Below are 13,114 nucleotides of genomic sequence, written 5' to 3'. Positions count from 1 at the left end.
TTATAAACCATTCTTTAGCTTTTGGGAATGAGCCAATTTAATGCCAGGGTATCATTCCATTTCAAAGAGTTGAAGGATTTGAGGAAATGCAATCTGCTTTCTGAACAATGTGAGATGAATATAGTTGTGGTTTCGTTAAAAACCAAGCTGCAGAGTTTGGGCACAGAGCTCAACTTTTCCCAAGTTCAGCTGTGGCTCTCAGTTTGTCAGCTGTATTTCCCTGCAGCGCTCGCTTTTCCTAACAGCCCTCTCCTGGAGCCTGAGCCAGCACACGTGAGCACTTGTATCTGGAGTAGATGGCACAGGCGACATTGCTGCCAGCCAAAGTTTCTATCATTTGTTGGCCTTAAAATGAGAAGGGAGAGGAGGTCCCTCCGTAAAGTCAAGAATCACCAATAGATCAGCTTGAGTTTTATTACTGTTTTTCCATTTGCAATTGAAAAGATGGGCAGGAATGAAGGGAATAAACCCCCAGCCATTAAAGGGGAAAAGAGCAAGCTCTGAAAATGCCTCCTGAAAGCCGGTCACCTCGGGGTCCCGTGCAAAGGTGCAGGCTCTGCTGCAGCCACACTGGCAGCACCAGGCACCCACACATCACCACCCACCACCTCCCAGCCCACAGCACGAGTCACAAAAAATAAACCTGCTGGAGCCACAGAGACGCTCAGTCACATCTAGCTTTATTTTAATCCCGTCAGAAAAGTTCAAGAATTACACCAAAAAATACTTCAGTCTCTGCTACCTACTGACAAAAAATACACCACAAAATTATAAACTGTTCAGTGGTTTGCTGGAGTTTCGATTATTGGTGGAGGGGGTGGTTTGTACATTTTGGGTGAGAAATGAATTTACAGGTGGCAGGGGCAGGAAGGATATGAAATCAGACAATGGCATTTGGCACTACATTTTTAGCTACACTATACAGTTTTTTTATCATGACGCCTGTTAGGACTGAGGAGTTCTGCCCTCATTTACACCCTCTAGTGTCTACGTATGTGAAATGGAGGGCAAAACTGCCAATGCAGGGGAAGAAGGGACCAGTTCCTAATTTCCATCCCAGTCTAGCCACAAATCTGAAAAAGCAGCCTTAGTCAAATGTGAACCTTGCCTTCCCTGGGCACTCTGCTCCTGCTGCCCAGTCTCACCATGCCTGCGACACTGAGGAGCAGAGCTGCTTTGCAGCACAGCTTGCAACTCTGAAAAAAAAGAAACTTTTTTTTTTTTTTTTTTTAATCCCACCAGTCTGCACTAATTGCACAAGCCATTTGTGGGGAGAGGATGTTTTACATTGGCCAGGACTGGATTAAGCCTGGGGTCTGGTCTGTGCTTGCAAGCAGAGATTTGATGGGACCCTTGTACTCTGAAAGCATGCTTAAGCCATCCCTCTCCAATTACCTAGAATGACATTAAATACTGAAGTATCCAAAACTGAAGAAGGGAAGCAGGAGCATCCCATTTCATGGGTGAGGGAAAATTAGGGGCCAAAACGTCAGAGGCTCAGTACTCTTCTATAATGTCACCACTATTGAGAAGCTCCCCAGTTCATAATGGCATTTGTTTGCCTTTTGGTGACCCTCAGGGAGAGGTCCCAAAAGATAAAGTCTCATGTAAATCGCCAAAGGTCATGCAGGAAATCTGTGCCAGAAGCAGAAGTAAAGCCCCAATCTCCTGACTCCTAGTCCTGTGCTCAGAAGTATAATGCTGTCACTATAGCAGCCTCTGTCTGCTTCCATCCTGCTCCATATCCAACCAGGATTTCAGCCTCAGAGCCCAGCCAAGAACAGCAGCATGGTGGTGGCTCATTAAAAATGCCTAGATCTTTCTGGACTTATTTAGGCCACTGCACAGGGGTGCATGTACATGTGTGTTTGCACATGTGTATGTTTGAGGGAGGAGGGGATGCTTGTATTTCTCTATCAGCAAATGAACACTGATACTAGATTCAATTCGACAGCAAAATATCCCCCCCTTGGCAAGCTAAACATCATCACAATGTCTATGTACCAGGTTCTTTCTGCCTTCTCTCTCAAAAAGATTTCAGCTGTACCTTCACTGCATATTAAGCCTCTCACACAGCTTTCCAGCAATGATAAAACTTTGTGGGATTCTCTTTGCTGCTTTTATCCTCCCTGGTTGTTTATCTAATTTGCTTTTTTTGTTTTTTAATTTCTTTTTCTAACAAATAGTTAAGCAATGATTTAAAAATATTTTTACATCGTAAGGTACAGTCAACATCAAACATGCCTTTGTACAAGAAAGAGCTCGACTCAGTTACAAATCAACGAGAACAATGCACGAAAAGAAATATCCATTAAGATGACTCCTGCACTTGGGTTTTATTTATTCCTGTTGTGCTGTTAGCACAGCACCCTCAGCTAGAGCAATGCAGTATAGACATGGTGTTGTCCCCCCACCCTCCCACTTTGCCCATCACCACTCGTTAACTTTAATGACCTTCTGTCTTGGCAGCCTTGGCTTCGTGGTTTACGGATCCTGAAGACAGCCAGGGTGATACGGCCCGGGAGCTGGTCTGCTTGGCCATGCTGTAGTGGCTGATGACGGTGTAGAACCTGCCCCGCGAGTTGGAATCCTGTGCAGAGTAGTACGCGTCCAGCGAGGCCGGGATGCACCGCTTGTGCTGTAAAGGGGAAGAAAGCAAAAGTAAAGAGTAGTCCCATCAGCCTCAGGCTCTTGCTTTAAAAATCTCAGGGTTAGCTGTTTGCATGGATGACGTTTAACTCAGACTTGGTGCAGCGAGAGCATCTGCTGCGCAGCCCCAACTGCCTTTCAGCGCCGTGGGAATGCACAAAGTTTAGAGTTGGGCAGCAGCCTTCGAAACCTGTTGCTATTGGCAACCCTGATTGCAGGCTGATTTCATCTGTGGATGGGAAACGGGGACTGCAAAATGAAGACCTGACTGGTTTGGTACATTACTGGCATGCACAGAGACCAAGGCCCCTTGCTGGAGCCCTAGCAGGGCTGGCTGAGCAGCCGGCTCTTATCACGTGCTGGACTGAAAGCTCGGTACAGCTAAGTCCAGAATTAATCCTCAGACAAGCAGAGGACAGGCAGAGCAGAGTAAGCTGCTTACATGCTGCTCTGTTACCGTGTGTTATCTCTGACCACCTTGGTTGGGGATGGTAGGAAGCGCAGCCCAACTGGCCAGCCCTTGTCAGAGCTTCTTGCCTGTACAGATGCTGCCCGTGCATCTCCGCTGTGCTAGTGCAGACACTTGTGTGCTAAAAACTGCACAGATAAAACAATTTGCTTTGCAACAGCTGTAAAAGAGCAATCAAATGGTAACAGATGTCAGACTGGTGGGTATTCACCAGCGTCGAAGTAGCACCAAGGATACAAAGGGCCCCAGGTACAATTATTATTGAATTATGAGATACTCCAACTCCCAGTTCAGTATGATCAGCTGAAATCTGAGTCTAAAATCTTTATTCTTTTCAGAAGTTCAGGTTGGGATCTGATTCTGAAATTCATGAGTCTGTCCTAACCATTTTTGTATGACCTAAGAGAATAATTCACAATGACTAATGCACCAACATCCTTACTCTATTTTCCAGCCCACAGATTATCCCCAGCATGGTCAAGGCTTCTGTAAGCTTAGGAGTTTACTCACAGTAAGGAGTCAGTGAACTATTTTACAAACTTTTTTTTTTTTTTTTAAATCTCAACAGTCCGGGAAAATAGTTCTCTGTGAATATTCATTATAAAATCATTGGGCCGTGGGATTTAGCAATTAAAGTTACATAGTTTTGCTCTTGATAGAAGCTCAAAAGCACCTAAATATGAACTGCATGGGCAAATTCAGGTTTCCTTTACAAAGGGCAGATGTGCCAGCACTCTGGGAGTTTGCTTTGCCAGTACGTATGCCAGTAAACCTCAGTTACTTGAATGTGTGGGAAGCAAACATGGGATTCCAGCTGCAATAAATCCATTCACAAATATGAGGGATTGTTCCTGAACATCTGTCTGTAGTGTTCACCAAATGCTAATCCCAACAATTACAGTGTAACAGTAGCTGATGGAGGCAGATGCGAGTCCACATTTCCCATCACACTTTTCCCATTTCAACACATACTTGCCAAATGTCCTCTTTAGCCTGGTCAAAAAAGCAGACTAGACTGTAACCATGTAGTCAATTAGAGTCTATCGTTATCTCAGGCAATTCATCTGTCTGAAGTTTCTTACCTTATAAACAAATCCATCTGGGCAACTGTGGTCGTAAGTAAAGGCTTTGTATACCACAAGAAACACTATGCAGGCAAGGAATGCAAGAGCCAGACTTATGAGAATAGTGACCTACAAAAGAAGGATAATGTTACTCTACATATGTTAAAATGGCATATGAGCAACCTCATAATTAAATGACTTATAGTAACGGCCATCCTAACAGACTGCAGTCTTCACTCCACTGTGCAGTACTTAACTAAGCATGGTAATTGAATGAATGCTGGATCCAATAGCCCTGAATTCTCACAGTCGCTTCCATCCCCCCCCAGACCTTCAGGAGCGCACATTCCTGTGTTTAACCCCTTGCAAATGTATGGATTTTGCTGAGGTGTTTGGTGTTCCCAGTGGCTTTGTGTTCCCATGCTCTCAGCTGTTCAACCGGCAGCATCAGCTGCTGGCCCAGCAGGACCCGCCAGCAGCCAGAGTCCACATCGAGGTCTAATCTGTGCAGATAAGCTGCCCTGTAACCATGGCGAGATCCTACTGGTCCAACAGCAGAGGCAGGTGAGCAGATAGGAAGAATGAAGCCTTTGTAGCACAGATCCCTTTGCGCCTTCTGGGCAATGCAACAAGGATCACTTGTACCTCAAGCACCTTGCAGAAGGGGCTACGGGAGAAAGGGAATCCTTCTCTATTTATCAAAGCTGTAAAAGGACAATACCCCGACCACTAACAAAACCCAGCATGTAAATCCCACAGCATGTACAAGAGCAGATGCTGTGTTTGAGGTGCCAGACACAATTCCCTCTTTGGGGCTCAAATATTCCCCCTCTCCTCATTCCCAAGCAGGTTACTTTGCTGCACCATCCTGTTTCTTTGCTGTAGCTCCCTTCTCTCCAGCCCTGCCAGGTCCTTCTTAAATATTTCATTCAACAGCAAGTTTCCTGGCCCCATTCAGATGTCTGGACTGAGGCTCTGATCCTTAATTTTAGCTGAGCTGTCTCCTCCCTAAGGACTGTGCATGGGTCCCAAACGTGGTCCCGTTCTCCACCTCCCCAAAGCTTTCTTGGTCCCAGCTGGTAAATCCACAAATGCAGCACAAATGGCTCTGGACTTCTATCGCCTACATTACAGCAACCCATCCTGTCGAGACTGCTGTCTCACACTGATCGGGATTGGCATGAAAAAAATATCATAATCCCTGGGGCTCCAGTGTTACCATGCAAACTGGAGTTCCTAATCAAATGAACTCACTCACAGAGATGATGGGGGCGGGAACAGCAGTAGGGGAAACATTTAATGCCGCTGCATGGCCAGCAGCATGGGGAGGGAGCTGCAGCAGCTCCCCAGCTTGCTTTGCCTCGCTGGGGCTGAGCACCAGCAGCATGCATTTTGCAGGATGTGAGCCTGCATGGGGAAGGGGCTGCAACGCTCCTGTGCCAGGTGAGCCCATGAGCGCTCATGCCGAGGAAGTTCCTACAGCAAAAGTTTGAGGTCAGGGTTTACAGGAGGGATGGCAAACAACGAGGCTTTCTCCTACCCACAGCCTCAGTCTGTTGGCTTCAGAATCCCACTTCCTCATCATGTCACCAGAAGCCAAGCCCAGGGCGGCAGATTTTCCCTGGTCACATCAAAAGCCACCCACTGAGAGAACTGCAATGGCAGGACGCAGCAGGGACTGTGTACCTGACCCTGGCTAACGGTCCCACATGTTAAACATGCCCCCATCCCCAGATCAGGGTTGATCCAACTTGTACTAAAAGCAATCACTATCATTTACTGCCCGAGCGAGGGAAAGCCACACATTTTTCAGCTCCCTCTAGTCATTCAGGGTTCATCTGCCCTTTTGTTGTTACTGTCATGTCAGAATCCTCTTTATTTTCTTGCATGGGTGTTCAAGGAAATTGAATAGTAGGTACAGGCAGAAGTTGTTCCTTATCTAATATACAGGAGACTGGTGATGGCAGAAAGTGGGGAAATACAGGGATAATGCCTACAGTATAGAGGACAGGTTTGTCAGGAACAGCAGCTAATAAAGAGCAAGGTGGCCACATCTCAGAATTCATCAATAGAATTTTATCAATATAACAATAATATTATGTAATATTAGTACTATTATATCAGAAAAGATATACTAATTGCTTAATATCGGTTCACACTGAAGTTTGCTCTAACTCTCCCCTTTGGTTATCATATCAGCTGTAATTCTGAGAACCTGTATGACAGGCAATCCCTGCACAGACTTGAAGGGGCCACTGTAATTACTTGCTGTGCAGGAAAAGACTTCTCACCCTCACCAATCCTGCAGAATGATGCATTGCCTGGTGAGATATATTCCTACACTGCACACAGCACAGTGGGACTATTAGGGAAGCTAAAGCAGCCCTGGCAATGCCACCTGCAGTGCTGGAAGATCCTGAGCTACAATTTTGGTGGCTGTTTTAAGACAAAAAGAAAGAATGAAGGTAAATCTGCATGCATGGTGTTAAATCCGACCCAGCACATCCAGTTCAGAACTCAGGAAAGAGAGAGGTGTGGAGACTACATCTAGCAGGAGAGATTCATAAGTTCATTGTTAAGTCAGAATATTTTAGAATAAAGCGTAAAAAAGTAAGAAGATTGGGGCTAACAGTTTTTTCCCATGATGAACAGGTCACTGAAGTCCTGACCTGCCTTTTAGAATAACTGCTCATATTAACCTCCTCCTTGGGGCCTAATCTGCTGCAAAACGGGTCAATTAAGCAAAAGGCAGCTGCAGAGGGAGAAGCACTTACTGCCGGATCTCATAAGAGAACATGTGTAAGAGAGTCCCAATGAGCAGGAAAGGTAGCTGGTAGGAAAGGAGTGCGGTGGTATGAATTGCACTAGTCTGACCAAGCAAATATGGGCTCCACCTCCTCTCCATCAAAGTGCACGAGCCTGCAAGTTTGAATAGAAATATCTCAGAGCAGCTTTATGGTAGCCCATGGGTTCCCAACCTAGGGGAGCAATATCCCTTTTCATAGTGCTGAAGTCTCAGTTGGATTCAGGGAGATGGAAAAGGAATTTGCTTTGTTTTCTGCCCCCAAAAGAAACTATATTATACCTGAAAAAAAATGAAAAAAGGTCACTTTGAAAAAGTATAGTCAAAACGAGAGACTTCCTTGATTAAGTATGCTAACACTCTCTACTTTTTCCAAGAGGAGACCTAGGAAGAAAGACCCCTTTCCACAAAGACCCATCACAACCCAGCTCTGGCAGGCCAATGTAGAAGAGCATTTCTCCCTGCAGAATACATGTCCACCAACTCTTCTTCATTTAAAAGGGGAGCACATTAGGTCTTGTACTTCCTCCAATAATAATTTATATAGTAATACAAAGACGACAATGGCACAAGACCCTTTGAGGTTAGTTTGAGGGCACTAAAGGAAGACATACATCTTGCTCTACCAAAGCCGATGCTTAGAGGGCAGCCCTGGCTAGAAATTCAGAAAATAAGAAATTCTCAGCTCTCCAGTTTGGTTGCTCTGCCCTAAATACAATGTACAATGAAATTAGAAATCTTGCTTGGGTTAGGCTGAAGGAACAAACTTGTGCTCAGGGCAAAGGAAGAGACAAAGGGCAACGAAATTACACTGAATGCCACCTGGGAATGCACGGAGCGTAACTCGGTGAGAAAGTACCTCTTGTTCCTAAGAAGTGAGAAGCTGCTCATCCTCTAGTCCTCTTTAGTAAATACAACCTGCATCATCAGGGCTAGCAAGAACTGCACACCAGCAGGATGCATGCACCCTGTGCTGATTCCTCCTGCTCTAATGTCTGCCTGGTTCCTTTCTTCCCCTCTGCATCACCGTTTCCTCCATCCCAGAGGGATTCATCAGGGCTGACTGCAGCCAGACAAGAGGCTGTGAAAGGGGAATATCCCTGAACTGTCAGATGTCTCCCTCGCCCGGGATGGCTGTGTCTGTCTTCCCCAAGAGTTGCCACCAAAGTTGCTTTGAAGACTTCCCACTCCAACCAGTTAACATGGACAAGTTCTTCCTTTAGCCTTCAGAAAAAGAAAGAACCAAGCTGTCTGGAGCGAGAATGAACGTCCCTTCTTTTGTTAAATCCCACGTACATGCACAGCTCATGGAAATGACCACCAGTAATGCCACCTGACAGGTTCCTTTCCTCCTGTCTGCCCACTGAGCCCCTAAAAATAATAAATCCCCCTCTGTTCTGTCTCTCTGCTCTGGCAAAGTGCTGACACCTAATTCATTACCTCCCAGGAACTGGTCCCTCTGCTGAGCTCTCCCCTCCCTCCAGGGTGTAATTGAGCCCATTCTCACCTCCCTCCTGCGGTTTCATGCACTTGCAAAATTACAGCGTGACACAATATTACACATGATGATACATAGTGTAAAATTGCTCTGGGATGAAATGTCATGTAAGATGTTAAAACCCAGAGGAAAGGGAAGAAACCTCCCCCCCCCCTCCCCGATATTTTGCCATGCCAGAGGTAAGATCTACCTCTCCAGCTATTCCAAGAGCATACAAAGCATCGTTAACATTCAAACACCAAAGAATCACAGAGCTGCAATACCTAATAAACCTCCACTTTTTTTTATGATTAACATGAACCTTGGCAGTCTCTAAGCAATATAAACATTCACAGAGGGGAAATAAAATTTAGTGAGCAGATAAAACCGAGAAGTGCTGCAGGCATGAATCTGTCATGTGTGACTGCTGGAGAGGGTAAAAGAAGGGAGGGATTTGCCTGCCCTTTCCCCAAAGTCTTATACGATTCCCATAGGTTCCCTTAAGAAGGGAGTGTCTGCTGGAATGGAGGAGAGAGAGCATCGTTACCACACTAAGAAACTCCCCATCCTCCACAAAACACAGAAAAAGGCCCTTAACATCTCTGAAAGATGATGTCAACCTCACATTAACAGCAGCCCACTTGGCTTGGTCCCTCCCCACCTTTTCCATAGATGAAGTACATGTTGCACTTTCACAACAGCACGGATATAAGAAAGATATATCCTCATCAGGCAACAGGACATCAGCTGACAATAGGTTTTGCTCTAGTGAGGTACCTAATTGCAACGCTGTTCTAGTTAACCTGGCTTTCATGCTGTCCATTGGAGTATCCTTCCTACACTCTTTGATTTCAACAGCTGCCCCTGATTTTTTTTTTTCATCAAAAATTCCTTTTTGCCCTCTCTATCTACAATGAAAAGCCTTATTTAAAAGCAAACCAGAGAACAATGCCACATCCAAACAGCAGGGCATTCTTTTAATAGGCTTTTCCATTGTAAGGTTTCTACATTTTTATTCCTTATTGTTTTCCTTGGCAAAAATTTGCACTCTTGATTTTCAGAGAGGGTGTACACCCTTCACTGCTCATGGAAGTCAACAAGAGAGGGGAGCTGCTGGTCCCTCCAAAAATCGAGCCTTAGGGGCTCTGACAAGCTGCTGAGCTACAGAGCCTGCAGGTAGCTACACACCAGCACAGGGCTGGCACTGTCACACAAACCCGTGAGGTACTTCAGTGCCTGAGAGTCCTGGGAAACCTGAACTCTCTGGAAATACCCAGGGGGAAAAAAAGGAAGCAGAGAAAGGCGGATCCTGAACAGGGGTTGAAGGGAATACTACTGCACAGAGCCAATATTCATAAGGATGGATTTTCAGACAGTGTAGGTGGGGGAAGGGTCTGTCAGCAGATGGCAGTTCCCTCAAATTTATGCACTGTTTGAACTGAGTTGACAAATATTTCTTTCCCCAGTGGGGACTGGATGCAGACAGCTCTCTATTAGCATGCAGCATCCAGCCTGTGCTGGGGAGTTGTGGGCTGTGTGGTTTTGTTCCCACTTAAGCCACATATTACTTGCATTAGCAGCTGGAGGAACATAACTTACAATCACAGCCCCGGCATCAGGGCTTGTCATTCCACCTTTATGTTTCGTTCTCAGGCTCCACTGATGGTGTCACACACTGTGAGGACTCAGCATAAAAATGGTTAAAATAAAAATTGGATCGGGAAAGAAAATAACATGGGCATTCAAATGCAATGCACTTTGTAGTGAAACACGAAAGAAAACATCCTACAAAACTGTGAAGCAACGCTTCTTGAAGAAGGGTTGTTTTTTCTAACCCAAACCACAGTTCTTCTATGAAATTAATCACAATTAATCTACCAAATTTATTCTGTATAATATGATGAACAGAAGGAGCTCAGTAAGATTCGACAAAGGTAAAGCATTCATATGGAGAGCCCCCACATGGTTTGAAGTAGGGCTTAATAAAAGAAATACAGCCCCCTCTTCTCCCACCAAGTTCCCATATTTGATGGCATGAACCAGTCACTTAGACCTAGATCCATAAAGGCAGTCAGGTGTCTAAATCTCCTTTAGTTTCCTATAGGACACAAGCATCATTAGGCACCTGCTGTAGGCTTAGGAGTCTTCAGAGGGGTAAGAAATTGTCCATTTTGGATTTTCACACATTGCTCTGACACATCTGCCTTCAGGTCACTAAAATGGGTTTCCAAATGGGATGGTCAACTAGCTGGTACGGCACTGCAATCCTTTGCGCTCCACTGCTAAAGCTCAAACCCATCACTGCTCACACTCAGGCAGTAGCATTATCTACTGTCTAAAAATCATTTGGAAAACCACCGTGCTGCCCTCTCTTTGGTGGAAAACAGCTGCATTCGGTCCAGCTTTGGAGGAACTCAGCAAGTATCACCTGGTGTTTGTGGATCAGGCATAAGCCCCAGGTGCCCAGGCACTTGAAATCACCCTCCATTTGCCAGCTAAGAGGAGCAATTCTCAGGATGCAAACAGATGATGTGATGTCTATCAATCTGTCTGAAGAAAACAGTGCAGAACATCTCTTCTGTTCTCATGCAGCTCTTGTGAGAGGCTAGCAAGCAGGGGGTTTCATCTGTGTGGGTGGCACTTCTTCAATATCAAGCATGATTTTTTTCCAGAAGCTGGCAAATAAATGTTTGACTCTGGACACCTTTCCCAGTGCTCAGGGCATGCAATAGATACACTTATATACACTCAAAATAGGAGTACAGCCAAGAAGATGCCACAACCAGGAAAAGCATTTATGTCTATAGGAAAATCAGCCAGACAAGCAGCACCCAGAGAAGAGTTAGTGCTCTCAGAGCGTAGAGTTGTGTGTTAGGAGATCAGTTTAACTCCCAGATAAAGATAATTTATCATGGAAAAATCCCCACAAAGTTCTGCAGTCTTCCTAGTCCTAGCTGTAACGTGAATAAGGGATCTCAGAAGCCAGATGCCTCCGTTCCTGCAGTGCAGCCTCACCCTCTTCACATTCAAGTTGTCAGGAAAGGATGCCACTGCTGATGCCATGCCTGGTTCTGCAAGATACCTTCAATGTTGATGGGTATTGGGAAATTTTGTGACCTTTAATAGGCAATTCAGTTGAAGAAATTATCTTGGTTTTAATTTTCTCTTTGTAGAAGAAGACAGACTCTGAATGAGACAAAATTTGTTATAAACAACATTGGCAGAAATTCTGTCAAGGTTATTTCCACAGAAGGGCATAAGAGCTATGCTTGGGTAGGCAACAAGGTTCTTTCCATAGTCCATGGCAATGCCATTACACCTGGAGACTTATTAATCCATTGACAACCTAGTTAACTTGCATGCAAGAAAAAAATATGACAAAATCATCAATCCATTTGCCACAGGGCCAGTCCCTGAGGTCTTGCCGCTCAGCAGAACGGTTTCAGCTGTTAAGGGCATCTCAGTAGATGTTCATACACTCATCATGTCATTACAGGGATTTCTGCTTGACAGTGAAAAATTCAGGAAGGTAATTTTTTTCTCCTTCATCTCATAACTTCTTTCAGCTGATAATTAGATTGACAACATTAGATCTTGACATGAAAACTACAGCTAAAGTGAAAGACTCAGGAGCACTTCCGAGCTCTTGGATCCAGCTGTCTATCCTGGCTGCGTCCCACCTGTACGCCAGGATGAAATCCAAGTGTGAACCACCCCACCATTTGAACCCAGGTTGCTACTGTAAGAAAGCTCAGGCATGTAGGCAGGGAGTGAGCCATGGGCTGGCAGGATACAGAGGGATCGACCAAGGCAATAAGGAGTCTGAAATACCCTCCAGGAAGAGCTGCTCCACCGTTCCGACTCAGACAGAGAAAAGCTGTGGTGCATTGCCCAGCACCCTGTTATACAGCTGGATCCTTTCTGCAGGTAATGATTTGGCTGCACTCCAAAAATGGCATTTCACTCCAGATTGTTAAGAATCTTTTTGCAATAAGTTGCTGATTTTGCTGATTTTATGGCAACAGCTTAGCCTCTGAAATTTTGAAAGGCTAACTGAAAAAAAGCGACACAATTGGGTCTTCACATTTGCTTAGTATGGTTCAAGATGTAGGATTTGTCCTTTACTATTACAGCACAGCTTTATTCCAGATGGTGTGCAGATTCCTAAGTAACATCTCTTGGGAGATGCTTTATAAGAGGGAAACGTCCTTCATCACGTATCTAAATCTTCCAAACCACGGGAAAATACTCAGTGCTGCATGGCTTCTTACAGGAAGCTTAAGGGATTGGGGGTTTTGTTCCTTTATCTTAGAATTCATAATTGTAAACCAGCTTGGCCCCAGTTCTCCTAAGAACACTGAACGCTGCCCATGAGGACAGTATAATCTTGGGGTCCAAAAACATCTCACGTTTGCTTCAGTATTTCATGGGTTCCTTTCAGACCACACAGCCCAGCAACCAAAGTCCAAAAGACACACAGAGCAGAGCAAAAGGAGGGTCATTTCTCCAACTGCCCTAAAGCTCCCAAAGTATGCACCTGAAACAGCACTAGCTGTCTGCCACCCAGTTTGCTATCCCAGCCATGTCCCCCGTGCCTCGACCCATCCCTGCGTACACTGCCCCACCACAACTAAACCAGTGAACCTCCCCCA

General features: G+C 45.2%; 1 protein-coding gene across 1 annotated transcript in view; it reads right to left on the bottom strand.

Annotated features, from left to right (window-relative positions):
* Positions 1 to 664: 664 nt before the first annotated feature.
* The window catches only part of NSG2 (neuronal vesicle trafficking associated 2), a 37,843-nt gene continuing 25,393 nt past the window's right edge, over positions 665 to 13,114 (bottom strand). Inside the window, exons 4-5 of the mRNA XM_056350202.1 lie at positions 4,201 to 4,311; positions 665 to 2,638 (exon numbers count right to left, since the gene is read on the bottom strand). Of these exons, the coding sequence (XP_056206177.1) occupies positions 2,447 to 2,638; positions 4,201 to 4,311 (303 nt within the window). The 3' untranslated portion in view covers positions 665 to 2,446. The remainder of the gene's footprint in view (positions 2,639 to 4,200; positions 4,312 to 13,114) is intronic.

The sequence above is a fragment of the Falco biarmicus genome, chromosome 8, assembly GCF_023638135.1.
Source record: "Falco biarmicus isolate bFalBia1 chromosome 8, bFalBia1.pri, whole genome shotgun sequence".
Lineage (NCBI taxonomy): Eukaryota > Metazoa > Chordata > Aves > Falconiformes > Falconidae > Falco > Falco biarmicus.
Note: the sequence above shows the minus strand (reverse complement) of the source record. Positions and strands in the feature narration are given on the sequence as shown.